The sequence below is a fragment of the Ascidiella aspersa genome, chromosome 2 (genome assembly GCF_963924565.1).
Source record: "Ascidiella aspersa chromosome 2, kaAscAspe10.2, whole genome shotgun sequence".
Classification (NCBI taxonomy): domain Eukaryota; kingdom Metazoa; phylum Chordata; class Ascidiacea; order Phlebobranchia; family Ascidiidae; genus Ascidiella; species Ascidiella aspersa.
This window is the reverse complement of record NC_139448.1, coordinates 2,742,024-2,759,965: the sequence shown is the minus strand read 5'-3', so window position 1 is coordinate 2,759,965 and position 17,942 is coordinate 2,742,024. Positions and strand designations below refer to the sequence as shown.

The following is a 17,942-nucleotide window of genomic DNA, read 5'->3' as shown; positions in this document are numbered from 1 at the left end:
TTGTGTTGCAATATTTACTTTGCGACTACATGTGCATTTCAACATCCCACTTATTCCACATACGTAAGTCGTGGCCAATGACAGAACAGTAATCAGGTATACGCTTTTAGAATGAATACGTCCTTTGTTTTGATAAATAGAAAAGAAATAACAAACATTTTAAGCAACACTTTCTGTTGTTTTTAGGGGGGGCAAAAAATTAAAGTAAACCGCCAAAAAAGTTAAAATAATCAAAAGTTTGAGTTATACGCCAGATAAAACTGTGGTACAACGACAATATCCTCGATTTAGCTTTATTCAAAGGGAACGAAAAAAGTGAACATAATAAATAAACAAATAAGGTTGAGTTATAGGCACGACAGAACTGTGGTAGCCTACAACGAATATCCTCGATTGCACTTTGCACTTTTGGGCGAATTAAAAAAAAAATGTTGGATGTTCCTTGTTGCAAAATTATAACGAAGATTCCGTTAAAGAACAATATAAAACTTTGAAGATTTTCAAATCAGCGATTGGGGTACATAAAAAAATAAGAAACCTGACGTGAATCCTATGCAATATTTATTTTACCATTTAACCGCAAATCACTGATAAATTTTGAATAGACACTAGTAATGTTACTTGGTGTCTTCCGCGAACGAAACTTTGACAAAGTTTAGTTTAAACGGCCACAACATTGCAGAAGTTTCGAGCATCTTGTGTGTCGAAGCAATGAGTCCATCTGTCTGCGCGTGGATCGTAAACTTCAACGGATTTTTCGCCCCACCTGTAATATATACAACTTAGCTATGTTGGGCTTACATGGAAATATTCACAATAAAAATAACAAAACTGCAATTTAGAAATAATTAATTGTTTTTTTAATTTCCAACGCCGAGAGTAATGTCATACGTCGATTCAAAATCACGCATTATTGTGTCGGCATTTAATTTCTTTAAAAACGATTATGTGGTTGGTTAAACGTATAGTAGACTCCATAACATAATAATACTAAAAAGCTATGACTCATATTTGAAAGCTACTTTGTCAATAATTTCTCATTAAGTTTTTCTCATCTATAAACACTTAATCCTGAAACAAGTTTCTCACCCAGCCACGGCGTAAATCTTCCCTTGCAAAACGCAAGCTCCGTGAAAATAACGTCTAACGTTCATTGATGCAACCTCGCTCCACTTGCTCGTTCTTGGGTCGTAACGTTCCACTGTGTCCTTGTTGGGAGAACCTAAACAAGCGAGAAATGTACTGGATAACGTTATAATTGCAATAAATGTAATACACTTTTATCAATTTAAGATATCTAAAATAAGTGTATGTAGCCTCAGAAAAATAAACAAATGACAACAAATGTTTCCTTTTGATGAGCACAAGTAAAAATATCATCACCATATATAGACATTAATATTATTTCTCTAATACTAACAAATTGATTTTGTAGAGATCTCATTAACATGCTACAAATGACTCATAAGCTCGAAATAAAAACTACAGCAAGGTCGGAATAAAACTGAGTTCGGAACAAACCAAATTATTCCGATGAATTTAGAACTCAATCCGGCAAGTTTATGTCCTATTCTGTCGTGGATATTACTGCGTATATGGCTCTGTTATGACTTTTGGTTTTATTACTATGGTATTATAGACTTTTCTGCTTTAGGTATTGTTGCTTTTTAGTTCTTATTGCGTACACATTACTTACCCCCGATTGCGTAAATGCATCCATCGAATGCAACAGCTGCTAATGAGGTCCTTGCATTGTTCATTGATGGAACTTCCAACCAGCGATCGTCCTGGTATTTCTCACATGATTTGAAGAATGAGTTGTTATTTTTTCCTCCAATGGAATAGACAACATCTGGAAGTGAAACAAGCAACAATGCTGCGTTATGACATAATAAGAAATGTAAGGAGTTAAAAGACAAATAATGACGTCACGTTTTGACAGAGTTTGTGACACGACTACAAATGGACGTCTTATGTTGGTAGTTCATTTGCAGTTAGATAAACTGCAAACAATAACCTTCGATGTGCATGAATCCCGTTTAACCTGATATAAGTCCACTGCCGACTTTAAGGTGGTAAACTTTAACAGTAATCAGACTCTGGTTGTTTTTAACCAACTCCGCATCCATGGTTTTAACAAGACTCAAGATGGCCTTATATTAATTTTACCGTTACCAAACTAAAAAGAACAACAAGCTTTCCAACAACCCATTGGTGAAATACGTTCAGCGAAAAAAATTATATAGATAGTATGAAACGAAAAGGTCTAGCACAGTGGTTCTCAACCTCTAATTGGCATTACACTTAGTAATAAAGGAATTCTGTTTTCTAATATTCGCTAAATACCGAATTTTAATCATGTCTTGGAAACAAGTAGTGTACCGAAGATTAAAGCTTTTCTGAGATAAATTTGTTATTTAAAATGGGTAATTTTGCTGTATCACCTTTAGTTTTGTGACTTGGCATTCCCAAACCATTTCCATATTGTTTAAACAAGTGTTTCTAAATGTTTAGGTGTTAGCTGATGTCTGTTTTTCATATTGCCCCACATACCTTGTACTGTTTATTTAGTTGTTTGTAATACGCAAGTTAACCAGCTGTCAAGATTAATGTTTGCAAAGCGCATATATTGTTTTCATCTCTTTTGCTTTGGCGCTTTCCAGAAAAAAACGATGCTTTGGATAACGGCGAATACAATTGCCATGTAACTGGCTTTAATGTAAAATATTTACTTTTAGCAAACAACTTCTTTGTTAATTATTCACAAAACACAAGCTGCCCCAGGCCCAAGATATATAACATACGAGTTGCCAGCAGCGGATTTCAGTGCCACAAAACTGGGTTGTTGTTTTTGTCAAGACCAAGTTTGTTTATATGTTTCTTTAAGGTGGTCTGCATTCCAAACTATGAACCTGGGATAATAATGAATTAAACACAATAATTATATTACAAAATTCACACCACACTAAGTTCGTTAAATCGTTAACATTTATATTTGAACTGCAGACATTACCTCAAGAACCGACTTAAACCTGCATTTAATATTAACCGGTTACTCGCTTAGAATAAGTTACATTATGACGCAACAGTCATCTCACCATCCAAAGCCGCCATTGCATGATTTGTCCTCACAGTTTTCATGTCACGTGACTTGGACCACGAGTTTCTTGTGACGTCATACAGCAAGCACGTGGATTGAAAATCGAACCCAACCCAACCACCAGAGACGAGGATTGAACCTGAGAAGCAAGCGGTGGTTTTGATCACAACAAAACTCATTCAGTTAACTTTAAGTTCGACATTAATCAAATCAGTGACTTAAATTGGCGTCATTCGTTTGTATTGTGACGTTATAATACTGGTGTGTTTAACCTTATATAAAGGGGTGGCGATATGTTGTTGCATTTATATCGGACGTACACGGTTTAAATATTGCCACACATGAATTCGCATAATCTCCGTATGTTTGCATTAAACCCATAAATTTACAAAGTTTAGTTAGTACAAACGATGTCTCACCGTTGATAACAGCAGATGCGGCCCAACATCGACCTTCGGGCATTGGAGCCACGAACTCCCAACTATCTCCAGTGATAACGTTGAGCACTTCACAACTTGCGATTAGTTTGAGACCACGACCCCACCCACCGCATGTAAAAGCGCTATCCCCAACCTTCACCAAAGTTGATGCAATCCTCCCCTCGTTCAGTTTCTGCTCGAAATCGTTTCAACATTTACAATAATGCTTGTGTCTCGACAACCGAGCTATTTGTAAAAGCTTGACCTTTAACCGATATAAACAAACTTTCTATGAACTTTTAAAGTGAAAGACAACGATTTGGTTTCACATTAAAAAATAATAATCAATTTATTTTTATGTTTGGTTATAGTGTTAAAAACCTTTATGTTTGGTTATAGTGTTAAAACTTTTTGTATTTGCCTGTTATGACTTTTTGAGTGTGTTTACAATCGATCATTACAGTGGTTTCACCTTTATTAACGAGACTAATAACCTTAAGTAACTCACCTTGTGCCACTCACTACAGAGCAGTGGTCTCCAACCGGTGGGTCGCCTAGAAATTTTGTGGGGTCGCCAAACTCATTATATTCCTACTGTTTTAGTACGATTGATGTATTTCGTTTTCTTTACGATTACGTCACACACTATTTTAGTCTCTTAAGAGCTGCTTATACAATTTGATGCAATCCACCACGTACCCCACTCCATCTAATTTTAATTATATTATTGAAGCAATTATTCCGTGTTTACCTAAATGGCTTTGTGGGGCTGGATTTAGCGTAATTAGCATAATATTAAAAACGTAACATTGAATCGCTTGGAAGTAAACATGACATATGGGGATGCTTATGCAAAGTGGAGCCGCGTTTGCAAAAAACTAGTGGCAAAAACATTTATCGCACTGAATGCAATTTCAAACCAATTGAAATTTTGTGATCGTTCGTTTGTTAAACTCAAATTTAAATGTTAACTAAAACGTCCTAACCGCAATCATTTTTTGTGCACATGTGCAGCCACAGTTCTCTGGAATTGTGTATAATTTACGCATATTTGCTTGAGTTACTTTGTATCAGCGATAATTGAATTATTTGTATCTGTATCTGACACAAAATGGGGTCGCAACGTAAATTTTGATTTCATTTTATTCAAATTGGGGCCCCTTCTTAAAAAGGTTGAAGACCACTTCTATAGAGGTTGTCGTTTCAGCATATAACATACAAAGAAGTTACCGGCATTCTTGTGATGTCATTATTGGTGACGTCACACTTCCTGCAGTCTCGTTCTGACCCGTGACCTCCGATCTGGATAAATTGCTTTGGATCTGAAAACAACATCGGGTTTGAAACTTGGTTTGGAGCGATCTGATTGGTTGAGATCCCTGATATTAGTGAATTTGAACAAATTTGAAATTTTACTTAAAATGGACATGCGCAACTACAAAATTATCGGACCTCCCTTTTTGTAAGTGATATTATCATTTTGTCAGGGCTCAACCCACTGTACGAAGCGGCAATGTTTTTGATGTCATTCGGTCGCACGACTTAAGCTAAAGTGAAACCAAAATCAAACGCCAAACGCCGTTTTTTGTCTTTTGTTTGTACAAGGGTCGACCGTAAACGCAGGATATTTTTTCTCTTTTCTTATTCGTTTTGGGTGGCTGGTTAGCAAGTGTGCATTCGAAAATTTACAACGCTAAGTCTTTCTTTTTTTCTCGCTAAAAATCATCAAGTTAGGCGTAGCTAATTTTTTCGCTGTTCGCTGTCTGCGCTAATATCCGATGTTGAGTAACAACGTTGAGTTTTTAACTGAAGATTCTCTTAAAACGTGGTATAACTGTGACTGTCGTTTTAAAGTCGCCGCTATTTTTATGTAATGGTAGTTACCGCAGAATTAATCTCTATATAAGCATATTCTAAGACCACATATTTAGTGTGCAGTTGACACAACTTATTTTCTCTCAAGCGCAGCTTGTATTTTAGCTGACTTGACACACAGCTCGGCGCAGATCTAGCGCTAATTGTGGCATAATAACACACGGAAAAAGCATTTTTTGCTTAGTATTGCAGGTGGCGAAAGGTGTGATTGTAATTTAGCGCAGTCCCGTACATTTTTTGCGCTGCTGATAGTCGAAGCATGATTCTACCAAAATCAATCACTTATATTTTAGGGTCTTGTTTTAGTTTTTGGCGTTTTTTTGTTTTTTAGTTTTTTTGAAGTTAACGATTGCACACACATCAATCAGTTTCGCAGCTGGCGCCTGGCAGGAGTGTTGACGACGCACGTGTTCGCTTTGCGTCTAAGGTTCGCTTTGTTGGTTGCAATTGGGTGTTTCTGATTATTTTACCCTATTTATGACATCATTATTCATTACCGTCAGACGGAAAGTAGGGTAAGCGAATCATAAAACCCGGCACTCAAGCGTTATGAGCGACCAGTTTTCAACGATAAAAGTACCAATTATGAGTGACAATTTTTATCTTTTATTACCTATTTTGGTTAAAATAGTTGCAAAAAATCAACAACTTAGCTTGTTGTGGTTAAAACAGCTAAACAATCACAAATTTGTTAAAAGTTGCCACATTTCACTTCAACAAACTCATGTTGGTGATATGCTCGCAAACCCTAATTATTAAATAACGCTGATAGCAAATTGGATGTAAGAAAAAATCCACGAAAGCAAATTACCTCGTCTTCGTGGTTTTGATCTCCAAACATTTCCTTTTGAAGTGCTTTGATGTTTGACGTCATCACTCTTAGACGAAGCTTAACATGAAACACAACAATTAGTGACACAATTATGTTTAAAACAAAAATGATAAACTTAACCAGAGAGCTGCAAACATTCTGCAACTGCATTACGTTACGTTGGAGCCGGTTATGTTAGCGCCTATTTACTAAACCATCCCGAGAAAGATGTGGCGCCTGAAATACGTATTTGTTAGGGCCGACCATGGCTTTCGCTAAATATTAATGGTGTTGCCACTACAACACTGGCTGTATCCTTGAAAAGTTTTATTTTAAATGTGTATTTCGACAACCTATTATAGACACAATTCTGAACATTAACTTTCGGTTACATGCTAAATTAACACAAGTAAGTTTTTAAACAACGGTTATAAAGCGAGATATAAGCATACTGACACGTTATGGGACAACACAATATGTAATGGTGATTAACAGGGAACAACTTGATGGCCACCCTAGAACGATTTGGCACCGGGATTACATATTTCCCTTAAATGATGCCAACGTTTAATTGCTGCTTTCACACAGGCCGTTTCCATATAGGGTTTTACTGGTATTGTGGGAAATATTTTTAATTTCACACACAATCAGCGGCTAAAAGCATAGGGACGACCAACTGCCAGTGCCATTGCTGTTTTACTATTATAAGCTACCAAAAAAAAACATAATATTAAATTTCTTTTACCGAACGTGTAAATTATAATGTTTTACCACTTTACGCACTATTTAGCACTCTAACCAGGATATTGCGCTATCCGTAACATTATTATTTTGTAACATATTAAATTGCCTTTTTAAATCATCAGCAATAACACGTGCTTTAGCAAAATGACGCATGGTACGACATAATACCTAATAGTTATAAAGAGGCCACAGCTTGATGGAATCTTACATTTATGTTCAACCTATACTCGAGAAATGTTTGGCCGGGAAATACGCATTTGTTACGGACACAGCGCCTTTGCTAATATGTAGAGCCGCATCCTACTTTACTTGTTAGTAAGTATTTATCAACCCATTTCTTACACAACGGAACATTACCTTGGTTACAATTTAAATTACACATTCATTTACACTTCCACGGAAATGGTGCACTATAATATGCGATGGTGATCAACAACCGCCGATGTAATTCATCCGGCCCGCCACCTCTTTGACAAATTAGACACGAGTCGATTGCACATACTTTTTGACTATTTTAACTACGTATAAGTGCAAAAATTTTTCGACTTACGGTTTGTTTACGTTTTGCTGCTGTGTTTTCAACAAGATCAACGCTTTTTTACCGTTGCGCCGTGGAAGGCCGCTAAGTGCGTCACGGAAAACGTATTCAAAATGTTGGAGATATATTTTTTTACCATTTTTGTATTTCGGCAATGTAATAAAAACTTGCAAGAAATTTAAAAGAAATGCCAGAATGCCCTAAAAAAAACGCGATCGCTTCGCTCGCCAGGTGGGTCTTGACTTCAAAACTAACAAACACCGACCTAGATTAACTTTAAATGTTATTTTTATTAGACTTTTATTAATAGTATGGATGACGACGTGTGAACGCGAACTTTAAACCAAACCAACGCTTTTTTTGGCGCTTCGCGCCAACACTTTACTGCCTCCGTAAACGTAATTAAACACATTTTAAGGGCAAAAACGATCCGAGGCCCGGCTGATTCACAGTTGTTGTAACATGAAGATAACACAATTCTTAGTTGTCATTTTGTGCGGCCCGCGGAGACCTTTCTGAGTTTGGTTTTGGCCCGCGACTAGAAAAAGGTTGCCGACCTCTGGTATAGTGCAACGTTTAGGCATAAGTAAAACTGTTATGCGATTTTCAAACATATTTACATATTTATTAGCCCTCTGGCGAATCCGTAACATCACTTTTTGGTTTCATGCGAATTGTCACGTTCATCTTTTATAGTCATTGTCTATCCACGAGGCAAACACACTTTTATGAGGCTAGCAAACTTTAACGGACGTAATATGCAATAGTGATAAGGAGCCCACATCATAATGAATTTTTTTATGTTCAGCCCTAACCATGCAAAATTTAGATAGATGTCGCATTATTATTATGACCACGCATTATTATTATTACAACAAAAAAACGTTGAGTTTTTTAACTGAAGATTCTCTTAAAACGCGGTATAACTGTGACTTTCGTGCGCGTTTTAAAGTCGCCATTTTTATATAATGATAGTTACCGCAAAACTATTCTCTATAAGCATATTCTAAGACCAAGTGTTTAGTGTTCAATTGACCCAACCTATTGCTAATTGTGGCATAGTAACACCCGGGAAATGTCACGGTCTTGGTTTAGTTTCTCGCCTTAAGTTAACTGTTGCATAACAAGCGGTTTTGCAGCTGGCGCCTGGCAGGAGTGTTGACGACGCACGCGTTCGCTTTTCGTCTAAGGTTCGCTTTGCTGGCTGCAATTGGGTGTTTCTGTTATTTTACCCTATTTATGTAAACATTATTTATTAACGTTAGACGGAAAGTACGGAATTCCCTAAACTGAAAATTATGGACCCCCTTTTTGGACTTCTGGATACGTCCCTATTTAAGCGAAGCATAAAACCCGGCAGTCATGAGTTATGACCGACCAGTTTTCAAGGATGAAAGTACAAGTTTTGAATGACAATTTTTATCTTTTATTACCTATTTTGATTAAAATAGTTGCAAAAATGCAACAACTTATCTTGTTGTGGTTAAACAATCAAAATTTGTTAAAAGTTGCCACAATCCATTTCTCCAACTTACCCAGGATTTCTCTCATAAATCACGGTTTACTTAAATATTAAAAACATGGCAAATTTTTATTTAACACTGACAAAAATAGCGTTTTAAAATCACATTTTCCTGTGTTGAAGTGAAATAACCACGGATGGAATGCTGAAATTCATTTAACATCTGATCGGCACCGTACTACCCTATCATTGGACAAATACCGATACAACAAACTCATGTTAGTAATATGCTCACAAACCCTAATCATTAAATAACGCTGATAGCAAATTGAATGTAAGAAACATGCATGCAAGCAAACTACCTTGACTCTGTGGTTCTGATCTCCAAACATTTCCTTTTGAAGTGCTTTGATGTTTGACGTCATCACTCTTAGACGAAGCTTAACATGAAACACAACAATTAGTGACACAATTATGTTTAAAAGATAAGTGCTAAACTTAATCAGAGAGCTGCAAACATTCTGCAACTGCATTACGTTAGGTATAAGCCGGTTAGGTTAGCGCCTATTTACTAAACCATCCCAGAAAGATGTGGCGCCGGAAATACGTATTTGTTACTTGTTAGGACCGACCATCACCTTCGCTAATTATTAATAGTGTTGCCACTACTAGCTGTATTCTTGAAAGGTTTTATTTTAAATGTGCATTTCGACGACCTATTTTAGACACAATACAGAACATTACCTTTCGGTTACATGTGACATTGTCACAACTATTTTTTAAATCATCGGTTATAAAGCGAGATATGAGCACAATGACACGTTATTGGTAAACATTATAACAGGGAACAACTTGATGGCCACCCGAGAACGATTTGGCACCGGGATTACATATTTCCCTTAAATGATGCCAATCGATTAATTGCTGCTTTCACACAGGCCGTTTACTTATAAGGTTTTACTGGTATTGTGGGAAATATTTTTCATTTCGCAGCCAATCAGCGGCCAAAAGCATAGGTCGACGAACTGCCAGTGCCATTGATGTTTTTATATTATAAGCTACTAAAAAACACATAATATGACATTTATTTTACCGAACGTGTAGCTCCACCTAGTGCAACGATTAGGAAAATTAAAATGTTTAACCACTTTACGCACTATTTAGCACTCTAACCAGAATATTGCGCTATCCGTAACATTACTTTTTTGTAACATACATATTAAATTGCCTTTTTAAATTAATTTGCCTTTTTTTTTAATTCATCAGCAATAACACGCGGTTACGTTTGTTCATAATTCAGGACCGACAAATGTCACGGGTTTTCGTTATTTAAAAGTTGTATGACACGCTTAGCCAAGTGTTGTGTGCTATAGTCGAGTATTTTGTCGTACCATTACAGAAACAATACAACGCTGCACTTTGTTTGCATCCCAATCTGTTTAAACAAATGACTGAACATGCGGCTTCAGCAAACTTTTATACCACGCCAGTCGAGAAAGCATTTAGTTAAACCCTTTCAGTCACAATCAGTGGTCAATTGTCAAGGGACAATTATCACCTTTTCTGTTTTACAATGTACGTTACACGTTGTTCCATCACAGCGAATAATACACATCGAATATGTTATGAAATTTATATTTTCCGAACGTGTAGCGCTACGTATAGTGCGACGTTTAGGCATAAGTAAAACTGTTATGCGAGTCGAAAATATATTTTCATATTTATTAGCGCTCTGACGAATTCGTAACATAACTTTTTGGTTTCATGCGAATTTCCACATTTATTTTTTATAGTAATGGTCTATCCACGAGGCAAACACATTTTTATGAGGCTAAGCCAATTCTCCGAGTTCTTATTATCATTAATGTTCCTAATAGATAAATAGGATCTTAGACCAGCGCGTTCTAGCTTTCGCATAGTTAAATGTTTTATTGGTTGCATAATGTATTATTTTATAAAGTAATGATTTGCGTGTGGTCACGAATTTTCGTTAAGTACGGTCACTGCGTTTCCCTCTGACATTTAACCTGTAATTTGTGAACAGTCCGTTGTGGGGGCGCTGGTAATTAAGGTGAGTAATGCGACCCATTTCTTGTGTAAATGTTTAGTTGCCCTTTCAATCTATGGACGCGTGGAGGTATTTCTCGCATGACGCTTGGAAAGACCGTTATTAACTGACGCTCTTAAGAGAGCGTTGATTTTTGTGTAAGATTACATGGAGAAGCGGTTAGATTGTGTGTATATATTATATGTAATGTCTGTCCGTAGTTCAGTTGATTCTGGTAAGCTATCTCGGTTTGATGCTATGTTTTTAGTTTAGATTATACATTACTTTGTTTAATTCGTAATCATTGTCTAAGGTGCGGTAATATTTAATAAAATGTAGGCTGGATTAAATGTTGTGATTGTCCAGATATTTATTTTATTATTAAATTAACCTAAAACCCGAAATAAGAACTCACATACGGCTTTAGTTTAGCTAATATTTGCGACAAACTAAATTAGAAAACGCTGATGCCAATGTGATAAAACATTACATACAAGTATTGATTCTGGTGATTTTGCGGCCCACTGTTGTTTGCATTTTCTTGCAATGGCTCTTACATTAAACAATTTGCTCGACACTGAAATAGATAAATAGCTCAAAACTTACGTTTCCCTTCCATTGCTACTGTGGGGGAATTTGGGGCTTCCCTAAATGGTGGAAGGAAACTTGACAGACTTGTCAGTTGTTCAGCTGTTTGGTGAGGTCGTCTTAACTTCTTGGAAATTGCCCTTTTTTCTCTCTCTAATCGAGAATCATTTTGATTTACAGTTTCCAAAGTTTTTCCAACTAAATTTTTAATACAGAAAGCATGATATAGTTACCGAATGTTGCTATACAGATTGCAAAATACCTTCTATGGCAGTTGGTCTTTTTGTTGGGTTTCCACCCCAGCATTTCTGCATCAGTTCAATCATAAGAGAGACGATGTTTCGATCTCTGTCGTTTGTCAAAGAGGCTTCAACCTCTTCTACTTTGTCAAGATCTGGTTTGATGCCGCCTAAAATTTTAGCACCAATGATTGGCGGCCGGGTTCCCGAATACACTTTTGTTCTGGTCGTCAATTCATACAAGATCATGCCCAAACTGCCAATAACAATAGGAATGGGGTTACAACATTTCCTAATATGGTTATTTTTAAACAAATTTATAATGTAATTGCAAGAAATAAATCAGAAACAAGCCATGTAGGAAAATGCAATTATGTTTTAACCGGGTATATAGAATAGTTCGTTAAAATAAAAATCTTGCATGTTGATTTTTTATATAAATATGTATTATTCACTATTCGGTGTAGGATACACATACACTGTATAATTTGTATTCCACTATTTTGCAGCCTTGTAAATATTTAATGGTACGCAATAATAATTTGTCAGATTGAAAGTACCGGAAACTGCTTGTTTTAAATGATAGTGCCACCAAGAATGTCCACGTTTGGACTGTTGTTTATATGTAACCAAGCGCGTAGCGTGACCGTTTCAAAGTGGGGTGTTCCGAATTTCCAACCTAGGGAATTCCCCTATTTTCGGTCTGACGTTAATGAGTAATGACGTCATAAAACAGTGACGGGTGTAACGTCATAAAATAGTGATTGTAATGACGTCATAAAACATTCTAATCAGAAACAACTAACGTCCAGCAAATGCAAGCACGTGCGTCGTCGACACTCCTGCCAGGCGAAAACTAAACCAAGACCGTGAAATATGTGTGATTGATTTTGGAAGAATCCTAAACTATCAACAGCGCGGTTTCCTAAGTTCTATGTACGGGACTAGCGTTAAATTACAGGCACGCCTTTCGCCACGTGCATTACTAAAAAAAGATCGTTTTTCCCCGGGTGTTATTATGTCACAATTAGCACAACATCTGCGCCAAGCTGTGTGCCAAGTCAGTTAAAATACCAGCTGCGGTTGAGGGGAAATAAGTTGTGTCAACTGCACACTAAACACGTGGTCTTAGACTTAGAATATGCTTATAGAGAATAATTTTGTTAACTAACGTAACTTAAAAACGGGGGACTTTGAAATGCGCACGACGACAGTCATCATTATACCACCTTTTAACAATCTGTTTAAAAAAACATCCGTTGTTAACTAATATCGAATATTTAAAGCAGACTGCGAACAGCGAGGAACATTAACTGCGCCTTTGACGTTTTAGCAATAAAAAGGAAAGACGGTTTGTCTTAGCGTTGTTAATTGTCGAATTTACACTTGATAATATAATCAGCCAACCTAAACAAATAACAAAAGAGAAAAAATATACTGCGTTTTACGGTCGACCAAAAAAGACAAAAACAAAGTTTTGCGTTAGATTTTGGTTACGCATTAGCTTAAGACGCGTGATTCAAAACATAGACGCTTCGGACAGTTTGCTTAACCCTGACCAAAACGAACAACAAACAATAATATTACTCACAAAAAGGGGGGCAGCAACCCCGGCCCCCTGGATACGCCACTGTGCAACATGATCATTAACCTAAATCACCTAGGGGGTCTGGGGAGATGTGTTATAAACACCCCTAGAGGTACGTGCGGGGCCCGAAAAAAAATTACGTTTCGTGTATTCTAGACGCTAAAAACGGCGATTAGTTACTATGAGCTTACGATAGAAAATTTGCAACACCTCGTATTCAAGTCCGATTGTCAAGTGATTTTAATTGCGCGCGAAACGCTATGGAATTTCGGTGTAAGAACAGCCTCTGTGACGTATCAATCACCAAATGTTGCACTTCGTTGTCAGCAAATTTTTTATCAGTTTATCGGGAAATAGTTCGTCGACGTTTTAATCGAAGTTTCAAAATGTGACGGTCAAGCGCTCCTTTTCGAGATTTAGGCTAATAAAAACATTCAAACTAGAGCGACCTGAGGTGAAGACGTTTGCTGTAGCTTACACGCCTGTTTTCTCTACGTGGTTGAGAAGACGGTTCATTTTATCAATAAAATATATATTCGGTAACAGGCCTGCTTGAGAATACTTGAGTCGGTGACAGGCCACTGCTAAATGAAACAACGATAATGAGCGTGATTAGGCGTTATCGGCGATAAGCACCGACGACCAACGTGTTTTCAATGCCAATTGCAATGTTTCCGATGTAAAAAAATGTTATCGATGTAACATTGCAGCAATCACGGTTTTAGTTTTGTGATAATTGTTTACTGAGATTTCAAAGGGGGGGGTGTCAAGACTCCTAAATACCCCCCATGCTACGCCCCTGTATGTAACATACTCAAGTCTCCTCCTACTGTGACTTACACACACTTAATAACCTGCCCACCTGTATATATCAGCAGGAGGTCCAATGTTTCCACCTTTTATCACTTCAGGGGCTGAATAGCTCAAGGTATGTTGTGTTGTTGCCGCTACATCTAAAGTTGTAGAGTCCCACCCACTAGCTGTGACCACATTTACAGAACCAAAGTCCGCCAATTTTACATTTAAGCGCTTGTCAAGAAGCACATTAACTGGCTTGATATCTCCATGGTAAAAAATTTTACCATCTGGGTGGTTGTGAAGGTATCTAAGAGCTGAGTTAATTTGGGAGGCAATTAGGCGTCGTTGATCCCAACTTATATCCTCACTTGATTGGAGTAAACCATCAAGATTTCCACACTCAATATACTCCAGGATAATGGCAACTATGTTACTACTCCAGTTTGTGATGCCATATATTTTTACAATATGATGATGAGTCATTCGAATCAACACATCTGCTTCTCTTTTAACGCTAAAGGAAAAAAAACAAAATGATTTTGACATTTAGGGGTTTCAGTAGCAAAAAATCAACAAATAAAGTGATGAAAAAATTAACAACAAAAGCAATAAATGTTGATATTAAACCACAGTCTTACTCATTGAGGCGTTTGTTTATAACGTCTTTTGTTCCTGTGATTGCGAAACACTTTGCCACAACTTTTCCGAGCTTTGGATGTTCACAAATTCGAACATGAGCAAAACCTCCGCAGCCAATGTAGTGAGTTTCATCTTTGCTGGTTAAACACTCACTTGGGTCAAATATTTCAAGTTTGGAAGAGAATGACAGGTTCTGTAAATACAAATGTTGCCATGGTAGTTTCATAATCATTAATGATTCCAATCAAATACTTAAAAGAGACAAAGCCCTATTAAGGTTGAGTTTGCCTACCAACCATGGCTCTTGAATACCCTTATTTATAAAAAAATTATAATTAATAATCATTTTTTTATTAAAGTCTATGCAATGGATAAATTAAGCCAGTGGTTCCTAAATTTTTTTGTGACATGTGTTGACAACCCTCTATTTTTCGGCCGTGTACCTGCGAGATCTTGTTGAGATATGCCATACCTTCTCAAGTGAAAATCATTAACAATAGTTAAATTTACAAAACACATCGAGGGGCAATATGAGTTCGAGAATTTGTATTTTTTGCGAACCGAATTTTGTATTTTTTGCGAACCGAATCATTTTGGCATGGTGAGACAAATGACAAAGATTTAAGACCATTTTGTAAAGTACAGTTGCTGCTAGATGGCAGCATAGATAATTGGGTTGGTTGCACCCTGTGAACAACAGAGGTCGAAATAAATAAAGCTTAAAGTCATATTAGGAAGTAAATACAAATAAAATTGCCGCAATACCTAGAAACCGTCAAAAATTAGCATCCATAAAACCTATGAATTTAGTTAATTAGACATGCATATACACAGGACAGCATAAAACAGATCTAACAGCAGGAGCTGAATAGAACAAATAAAACGAATATACAAAAAGTTAAATACTGAAGAGGTTCAAAGAATAGACCAAGGTAAAAATTGGGTGTATTTTCACTAACAATATGCAGTAACCCAGTAGCTGTATACCTTTGTTTTATTACTGTAAAATAAGGTGGATTCTAGACCAGAGCCAAAAATTGTTTAAATATAAAGTATTTTCATGTTACTGCATAACGTGCACCACATACTCAGCATTAAAACACTTTATGTTGCACAATTTGCACACAAACTCACTTTTTGTTTAGGGTCCCGTTGCATCTTAAAATTAAAGGCCTAATTTATAGAAAAGTTGTGAAAGGATTAACAAAGGTGTTTTAAAGGCTTGAACTTAACATTTGTTTGTGATTCAAAAGTACAGGATTATCGAAGATTTTAAGCTGGTTAAAGTAAAAAAACAAACTGTTAATACCAAAACATACCTGGTAAGCCATCTTGAAAGGTTGTTTAACTTTGCATCTACTAATCACAAGCCATCATCTTATGTCTTACATTCTTCATATAACTTTAACAAACCCCAATAATCGAGTAGAACAAATACATGAACTTCCTCATTTTACTTCCATTCAGCATTCAGTAAAACTTTTTTCGCCAGCAAGAGGTACAGTAGCCAAACAAATTATTATTAAAAGAAGAATGTACAAGCCGTGAAAGATCTCCAGGTAAATATATAACAAAGATTTAAACATTGAGTGGCAACTCCATAGTTAGGTTATCATTTTTCTTATTAAACCAATTATTTTGGTTTAGTCGTATGATACGGTTGACTGCACGTGAAGAATGCCTTAGTAACGTCTTAGTAACAAAATATTTCTCGTTATAACGAATTGGCGAAATGTGTGCAGTTTTTCGATTACTGATAAATTTTTATGCTGTTTGCGAATAAAACTCCTCTGGTTTATAAACCAATTGGTAAAATATTTAACTAGAACCTTGCTTAATAAATTGTTTCAAAGGTTTAGCTTTATTACCACTTTTTGTATTGAACAAATTTTTGTTTGAAGATGCAACATTAAGAACCAGTGTTCCTTCTAAGAAATCTTCCACTGCGCAAACATTTTTTTAGTGCGCAAGAAAATTTTAATGCTGCGTTGGCAGGGGCCCGCGGCAGTTTAATGTTTTTTGTATTGGGACATGGCGTGAAAATTTTAACGATGACGTCACAAAGTGTGACATCATTAGCCTTTCCACATGGCCGCTTCAAAGGTGGCCTGGCCACCTTTGCCTCCGAAAAAAAAGGTGGCTTTTATCTGGCCCTACTTGAAACACATATTCCCACGACCTTTACGTAAAAATTGCGGGTGTGTTAAAAATACACGTCCCCAAAAAGTGAATTTCTGTTTCATGATGCCGAATCATTCAAACACTTCACTGCTGTGTCCAGCACTCTTCTAAACTCATTTTTTTTTTCTTTAAGCTTGGTTTTCCTGTGCATACACTTAAGTCTACGTGAGAAAGAAAATCATACACAGCATGGATGATGAAAACCGATTAGACCAGTGGTCGGCAAACTTTTTTCGTCCTGGTCCAAAATACTTTTTTCGGAGCTATTAAAGGCCAGCCACATAAAACCACTATGAAAGCAGTGTCAGGATATATGTTTTAAGTTAGAGTCATTATAATGACGTCACAAACTTAGAAACACTTGTTTTTCTCAAACGAACTCGTGCGCAAAATAAGCGGATAAAAAAAATGGATTGGTGGGTTTAAATTGACAAAACTTCGATTAAAAAGATACGTGACGCATATTGTCCATAAAGGAGTCGACTATTGTTTAAAATAACGGCATTTAGAATATAATTTAACAGAAAATGGACTGTACAGTTTAGAAATTGTAGAACATAGCTCTTCGGCTGAATAGATTGAAGTATGAAACTTATAAAATTAGCCTACATAAAAATCCTTACATGTGACGTCACAAGTATAGGCTAACGTCGTAGTTCAAGTAATTTAAGAAAGGTGGTGTTCTCGATCCAACCGGTGTTGTATTTGAGGCAAGCGGATTTAATTGCAAGTCTCATTAAACTAATTTGCCTCGGCAATCAACCTCGCTATTGCTTCAATAAGTTTTGCTGTTGTCTGATTACAATTCCACACAGTTTGTGTTGGCTATTATGGGCAAACCGGCTAATGCCGGCTAGCACAACCACTCACTGTATTGTCTAGACAAGACTGAATTGGTTCAACAGCAGAACAA

At 36.6% G+C, this 17,942-nt stretch overlaps 1 protein-coding gene across 1 annotated transcript; it reads right to left on the bottom strand.

The window, feature by feature from the left end:
- Window positions 1-1,688: 1,688 nt before the first annotated feature.
- Window positions 1,689-16,179, bottom strand: LOC146163133 (uncharacterized). Its single transcript, XM_083382905.1, has 10 exons — window positions 16,168-16,179; window positions 14,848-15,041; window positions 14,274-14,723; window positions 11,847-12,079; window positions 11,603-11,737; window positions 6,206-6,283; window positions 4,750-4,841; window positions 3,520-3,712; window positions 3,099-3,239; window positions 1,689-1,852 (listed from the first exon to the last, which is right to left on the bottom strand). The coding sequence occupies exons 1-10, from the start codon at window positions 16,177-16,179 to the stop codon at window positions 1,689-1,691; spliced, it is 1,692 nt and encodes a 563-aa protein (XP_083239031.1).
- Between the last annotated feature and the right edge of the window lie 1,763 nt (window positions 16,180-17,942).